Source organism: Aristolochia californica, unplaced genomic scaffold (assembly GCF_029961685.1).
Source record: "Aristolochia californica isolate CCGP_79_NKW_82.1479 unplaced genomic scaffold, dmAriCali1.0.hap1 SCAF_12, whole genome shotgun sequence".
NCBI classification, from domain to species: domain Eukaryota; kingdom Viridiplantae; phylum Streptophyta; class Magnoliopsida; order Piperales; family Aristolochiaceae; genus Aristolochia; species Aristolochia californica.
The window spans coordinates 1,660,223-1,668,272 of NW_027181793.1; the positions used below are offsets into that span (position 1 = coordinate 1,660,223).

The 8,050-nt window shown below is 36.2% G+C and overlaps 1 protein-coding gene across 1 annotated transcript; it reads right to left on the minus strand.

Moving 5' to 3' along the window:
* Positions 1-217: 217 nt before the first annotated feature.
* Positions 218-1,880, minus strand: LOC137945634 (cytochrome P450 CYP82D47-like). The gene is made up of 2 exons (XM_068791583.1): positions 948-1,880; positions 218-841 (listed from the first exon to the last, which is right to left on the minus strand). Exons 1-2 carry the CDS (start codon positions 1,878-1,880, stop codon positions 218-220), a joined length of 1,557 nt encoding a protein of 518 aa, XP_068647684.1.
* Positions 1,881-8,050: the final 6,170 nt, after the last annotated feature.

Here is an 8,050-nt window from a genome sequence, read left to right on the forward strand (position 1 = left end):
ATACTATATGGCAAATAAACACAAAAAACCTTGAAAAAAAATTAATCTACACAAGACAAACATGCAAAACCTTAACACTCATGTGCACATAAAGTCATGGATACCCATATTGATGATAATGGAAAGATAACATAAAGGTGCTTGTACAAATACAAAGGGACCAAGGAATCATGGGGTGACCATGACTATTAGATGCAGCAATAGATGCACACCCATACTAACCATACAAATTAGAGGTTAATCGTGGGGTGAGAATGACATCTAGGGGATCCAACATAGGCATGGTTGTCCCTGGGCCGCCTCTCATACCCACTCTTTCACCGTCTTGAGTATCTATATCGAACCCATGCAGCAAACGGGCCAGACTGAAGTGCAGAACCTGTAGAGCTGTAGTGATCGCTGGACACATTCGCCTCCCACTCCCAAACGGAATGAACTCGAAATGTTTACCTCTCACATCCATATCTCGATGGCTGCTGAGAAATCTCGATGGCCGGAACTCTTCTGGCTCTGGCCAAACGCGGGGGTCCCTGTGTAGTTTGTAGAGATTGATTATTATGCGTGTACCCGCTGGCACATGGAATCCACCAATGTTGCAGTCTTCCATGGCTTCGTGGGGTACTGCAAGAGGGGCTGCAGGATAGAGGCGCAGTGATTCCTTCACTATGGCTCGAAGGTACGGCAGGTTTTCGATGTCAGATTCGTCCAGAGTCCTATCCTTGCCGATGATGGTGTCAATTTCGTCTTGTGATTTCTTCCACTCATGCCGATGATTGAGTAGTAGCGAGAGTGTCCATGTTAAGGTGACGAATGATGTGTCTATTGCAGGTATAATCAGAGTCTACAAGATTGAAGTTATCATTGGTTATTTTAGAGAAAGCAAAAGAAGTACAATACTCAAGAAAGAAGAATTTGAAACAGGTAGCTTCATCAATTAAGAAACATACTAGGGACGTCGCCTTGATGTACTTGTCAAAGTCATCGCCGGCATGTTTTTCCGTTCGATCTGCGATGAAAAGCATGACGTCCATAAAGTCTCCGTCTTTCTTAGACTTCTCGAGATTTCTCCTCTGCCGATGCTCATTGACCCAGAGTGACATGATGCAGTCTAACTCCTTGGAGACCCTTTTCATGGCACTGATGTGCCCCTTCAAATCAAGCCACTCGAGGAATGGAACTGCATCCGAGGCCACAAAAGTCCCCAGTAACACGGCGAACTCACTAATAGCTTGCTTAGCCCGCCTTGCCTCCTCAAGATCTGCGGTGATGTTCGATCCGAAGTACCGCTTCCCTGCAATCATCATCACAATTGTGTTGAAGATCAAGTCCAGGAACCATTCCTTCATATCCACTTTCACAGGGAGCTTATTGTTCTCCTCCCACAGCTCATGCAAATGTTTGATAGACAGACCGACTTCTGTAGCACGCAAGTGCTTCAGTGATTCCAGACGGTGGGACGAAAGAAGTTCGATGGTGGCGAGCTTTCGTGAGTCTCTCCAGAAGGGTCCATAAGGGGCTAGCCCGAACATTGTGTAGTTGTAAGCCAGATACTTCCCAGCAGCACCTCTTGGTCTTGTCGCAAGAATTTTATCGTTGGTGCCTAAGCATTCCTTTGCCAACTCCCAGCTACTCACCACCAAAGTGCGATGAACACCCATCCAGATTGTGAACACCGGACCAAATTTATCCGCCATAGCTGCGAAAGTCAGGGCGACTTGCTCGTTCCCCTGTAATAGAGGAAGATGACCGACCACCGGCCACCGGCCTGCAGGCTCCGGTGGCTGTCCAATTCCGGTCGTCTTACTCGTTCTTCGAACAACACACAGAAAGTAGGCGAAGACTACGGCCAAGAGCCCTACAAACAGCAGAATAGCTTCCATTCCGTATGCGCCGAGAAGACATTGGACTCTCTAAACTCTGAGAATAAGTACGCTTGGACGATTGCAGACTTTTTCAGTGACGCTGAGAATAAGTAGGCTTGAACGACCGTCCTCCTCTGCTTTGGTCCATTATTGCGAGAGAAATTCACAGAAACGGTTTCACATTTTAGAATCTTGTGGATTACTTTCAAAATCTGAAAACGTAGTTCATGGCTACTGTCCAGTCAAGTGGGAAAACTTGTCAATTTCGGACGGTGGGAAAACTGACTAGGAATTGGCCCAATCGTTTTCATTGCTTGTTTTGTTAATTAAAAGTTTGAAATTTTAAGGATTTTTCAAACTTATCAGCAACTTCTGTTCTACATTCAATCCTTTCATTCTTTTTTGTTTAATAAATGTCAATGACTCGTTATGAACTCGTGCAATACCACATATACCTCTAATTACTTGAAGTCATTCATATTTTTAATTACTTGAAGCAGAAAATAAATGTATTCTTGCTGATTAATGGGAAGAGAGAATGTAAATCATCTTCGTCTTAATCATCTTAGAACTCGGCACCCCTCATCTCTGTTTTTTCTCTTCTTTCAGATATCAAAAGAGTAGATTCCATGCAAGTTTGATTATAACCAGAAGAAGGAAAAATGAACTAAATAAAGTGTCCAGATAGACTAACGAGACCCTTATCTCATCTTTGGAATTATGTAACATTATTGATGAGACTGTGAGAGTGACTTGGAGAAGACTTGAGTTGGAATTGAGCACTCAATGGAGTAAGGTCTGTCTTGAACAAACAGAGACATCAAATCAATCAAACAACAATCTCATAGAAGAAGAACCTCTATTGGAGACATTTCATTCACTTTACAAAGCACTCAGACGCCAAAATTGAATTTTCTTGCTAAGATCTCTTCTAGGAATTCTAATTTACAGGCTCAAAAGCCTACATAATAACATTTTTCATATGTTTAATGGTTTATAAAAGTTATTCTAAAGTTATATAATTAAATGTTATTTATTAGTTTCCTCCCTTTGTGATTTGTTTCTCATAAGATTTTGTTTCCGTAATATTTTTTGATGAGTTTTCAGTTGAGTTTCTTCTCTATTTCTAAATCTAAATTATTTTCTAAGGCCCCGTTGGTGCCCCTGGTTGAAAATTTATATCTCAATAAAAACTAGAAATATTTTTCCTAGGATACACATTTTCAACAAACCTTCAGATAAAATCCTATTAGTGACTTACAAGGAAATTACATGGAATTTTTAAAAATTTCAATGGAAAATTAAATGGACCTATTAGTATATTTTTTAGGAAAATAAATAAAAATTAATAATCGATCTCATACCTTTCCATACTTATCCGATAAATTTTCAGTAAAATAAATAGTAAATACAAAATTCCCATGAGAAATTGCCTTATGTTGAACGTATTACAACATCAATGATCAAATATTTAATCAAAAAGTTTCCATATGATTTTCTAGCCCATCTTGTTTGGAAAATCTTACCTAAAAAATTGTATGATTTTTCTTGTAAAAATTTCCAACTAGAAAAGTATTTCCCATAAATATGAGGCACTAATAGTCCTTGAAAACGTATTACCACTAGAAATGTCATTCTAACATTCCTAGAAAATGCACTAACAGGGCCTATGAGTTTCCTAATTTTATATTTTTTGCTATTTTTTTATATGTATTGATCCATTTTAGTTTCCTGTTTTGTTTCCCGTTTCATTTCCTATATTTGCAGCTAAAGCACTCAACAACAAGTGCACTAATTGAACACAGAAGACAAACAACTAAGGTGAAGAAAAAATTTTAAGGTTTTAAATTTTTTAAAAGAAAGCAATGAAATCAGGTATCGACCCCCTCTCTTCCTTCCTACTTGTGTGAGAAGAGGCCCAAGCAGTTTTAAAATATAATTTTTTAAATAAAAAAACAAATATATGTAAATATAATAAAAAGTTCATATAATATTTTAAATAAAAATTTTATTTTTTAAATTTTACTTTATTTAATTTAGGTATAGTATGTTATATTTGTGTATAATTTTATTTCTCTGTTATAATAATATTTTAAATCATATAACGTAAAATTATATTATATTTTATATTTAAATTTTCTATGTATGATATCGTATTAATATTTTTAAAAGTTTTAATAAATATCATGTATTAATAAAAATATGTTAAAATTTTGATAACTTTTATAATATTCCTTTAAGTTTTTGGCCTTTTAAAAATCTTAATGTTTTACTTTTAAATATAAATCATCTTTAATAATAAAATTATAAATTGTATGTCCAAAAAAATTCAAACCTTATAAGTACAAGTTCACTTGGTTAAAACAAAGGTTTAATGACTTGGAAATAGATACCGTCTCAATCTGTAAAATTGACCTGCCTAGTCGGAACACCATGCTTGAAATTTTTCACAATTGAGTCATATAACTGATCTCGTAACTCTAAGCACGACATTTTTCAACCAATTTCAAGCCAAGTTTTTGTATGACATAGGGTTTAAGTGAGTCAATCCAATAACTTGTATCATCCAAATCCAAGGCTATTTTATACTCATAATGATTTTTCAATTATTTCCATAGAAATTATACTAAAAGCTATTGCAAAAATCTTATGAAGTATCTTGCCAATTTCCTATATGAGGCATTTATAAGATTTTAAATTCTATGGAAACCTGCTACCAAGAAAAGTATTTCTAGTTTTCCTACTTTACAAATTTCCACCCTATGGCACTAAAACGCGCCTACCGGATCCAAGATAACAAGGAAAATTTAGACAGATTTCTCCATGAGAATATTATTCAAACTTCCAATTTTTATTGCACCTTCCTTGACTTATCAGCATGGTATAAGGACATCTCTGTGAAACCTATTATAGTAATTCCTTGCATAACTTGTTTAAGTAGGAAGTCCATTCTCAAAACATAATCATTATGTTAAAAATATTTTAGAACTAGACATAAAGCCTTTCATTTTGAACAACCTCTAACGTTTTAGTTTTCATTTGCGCATCAAGATTGACAGCAGGACCGGAAAACTGATAAAGAAATTTTAGTTGTAAAAATGGTATTAAAACATTCCTTATATATCTTGCACCTAATGAATTTCTAGTACGCACCGATTGCAAAAAAAAATTGTAGGATTCATGGAAAGAAATCTCAAAGATTCACTTTGCCAAGGAAGGTTACTTCGATGGCAACAACGTTTTTTTTCAATTCCCTTTTACTATTGAGCATGTTAAAGAAGAAAATAATTATGTACCTAATACTTTGATAGGAGAGTTTTCTTATGTTTCAAACAGGAAAAATGGCGATTGGCCCACTCAACGATTGTCTACATGATTTAGTTGTAGCAATTTTCACTCTAACAATATTGCTTTCAACTTTACAAACTCTATTCGACAACCTCCTTGTTGTTTTGGAAAGAGGTGATATTGAAGAGAATTGTCCCCGATATGGGTTTAATGCTAAAGATATTAGGCTAGAAATTAAGCAATTAACTTTTGAGCTACAAGAACATCAAATTCAGCGAAGAATGTCAAGCTCTTCAAGGACTTCTATCGGATCCCACTGTAGGAAAAGGAAGCTGCAATACCAGACTCTAATTAGTCAGTGGAAGATTATATCATTCAAATAAATGAAGGTCAACTTGGGATTTCTACCGGTCGTGTAAAGCATGAAAATGAAATCTTAACTCAATCTTCGCGTAAGACAGAGGATTTAGGGGCTTCTACCTACCAGTCTCGAGCTGGGAAGGAAGTAGTTAAAATGGGCCCTCAATTTGAGGAAACATAAAAGTCTGAAAAAGAGAAATCTTTTAAGACGCGAGTAGTTACCCCATCTGAGTTTACTCAATTGAAAAGCCTTGGTAAATCAACTTTATGTAAGTGAAGTGAGCTTCTTACTTAAGAAAATAAAACCACTAAAACTCTTTGATGTAATTTATGAGGAAATTTGGCTAAGGCATGAGGTCTCTACCAGCGCTAGTCCTCCATAAATAATTGACCACCAAGCCCAGTTCCACTTTTTTAATCAGAAGAGTGGTGATGGAATTGATACTCCGTGTATGACTACTAACTCCAGTGGACTCTGGAACAGGATAGATATATATGCGGAGACAGAATCAAAATATATTTGAATCTTATTCAAATATGGCCTCATCAGTCAAATCCTTCTTAGGGTTAACAACTGGACTGCTTTCAAATTCCTTCCTAAGGACATTACAAATGCCTGTAAAGCATTTATTTCAGTGGTCAAATGCAAGTATTTACGATTAAAGTTCATTTTGACAATTGCTTAAATCACTAGCCCAAATAAGTTTTTACAGAGTCTTTCTGTAATTACTCTTGTAGCAAGGTTAGAAAATGATGGTGAACTTCCACATTTCAATTGAAAGATCAAGCCAAAGGGTAAAGAGTGTCCATAATCAAAGTGGAACTACTACAGAGCTATTAGGATAAAGACCATGGTGCAGTATGTGCAGCGGTTGATTCTAAAAAAGAAAGTTTTTTTTCTACAAGACTTAAGTCCCATTGACGGTAGTATAAAAAGGCGATAAGAAGACTCCAACTCCCATATTGAAGGTTCTGGAACATGTCGAGAGAATGATGCGCCTTGACAAGAGAAGAAAAGATGCCTCTATGTCAGCAAAGAAGATATCAAAGCATAAGAAGATCAAAATACCCCTGCTTTCCACTCAGCATGTCAATGATGCAAGGGTAACTTTGAAACATAAGAAAAAGTCAAGCATACCCTTGTTCTTTGTTCTTTTTCTTAGAACCATTCATTAAAAACGTAAAATCATAAGATACAAAATCCTATAAATTTGACCCTCAACTTCACTAGAGGATCATAAAAAAAAAGGATCGAAAGAAAAAAGAAGGTGGTTTTCGTTGAAGGATTTCTGACAAAGGCAGTTTCTGATGAGAAGTTAAATATGTTTTTTTCTGCAGCCATAATTGCTAAATAAACAAGGGAACCAATTGGTGACTGGTCGGAAACCAAGGATCTAATGTAGTATGCATATTTTTTAGTTATATTGTTGAATTTCTGTGTGTATTTAAGCCGATATTGTAGTTTGTATTCTAAAATAAGTTGTATGCTAGCCAAAATGCTTCTTTTTACTGTAACCTGACATATTCAGCTTTTCTTTGAGGTAGAAAACGAAATGGAGTTGTGCTCTATTTTCTTGAAGCAACTAAGGAACTGCGTCGGTTAACATGTACGGTTTAAGGATCTCCCAAGTCTGCAAGGTTGTGAAAAAAAATTTATCCTACTTAGTGTTTAGCCGGGAAAACTAGGGTCAAGGTCTGATTAGTTTTAGGAAGCAGCGAAAGACATGTTGGGCATTAGGGATTAGCCTAGCTAGGCAACGTGTAAGCCAAAAAATTTTGTATTAAATCAATCATTTACAACCACAAGGATAATCAAGCAACCCTGGGATAGGAGATGGTAGGAAAAGGCCCTCCATAAACAACATGACACCTCTCTTGTGAAAATCTAATAGTTTGAAAGCCTAAGCTTTTGCGGCAAATGCGACTTGGATGTCGTAAAATAAAGTGCAAGTTGGCAAAGAAAACAAAGCATGATGAGAGGAATTAGACTGATAGGAATGGGCGTCAGTATCTAAGTTTTTGTGCCCCTTTTTGTATACAATGTCATAGTCATACCCTATCAATTTAGCGATCCACCTTTGCTAGACCGGATTGAAGATCCATTTGGTGTAGAAAAATTGAAGAGAGGCATAGCAATACAGACTTGGAAATTTCACCCAAATAGATAAGCCAAACTACAAAAAAACATCTTTTTTCTTCCATATATAAACTAGGATAACATTTTTCCTTTTACTGCTTTACTATAAAATGCTAATGGGTGTTGTTGTTGCATGGGTACAACTCCACTACCATTGCCTGATGCATTAGCCGAAATACCTAAGCGCCACAACTAGAGTGGTACTCACAATCTCCCAGAGCTGGTTGAAAGCCATCGTATCCTTTTCACTCTAATAAAATGTATTCTTTTCTAAGAATGCAGTGAGGTAGTTGTTTATTCTCCCCTCTCTTCTTTACGTATCTCTCTCTCTCTCTCTCCCTCTCTCTCATCCATTCTTATGTCTCTCTTCATTCACCTTCAATTCACTTCTTCTCCTCTTATC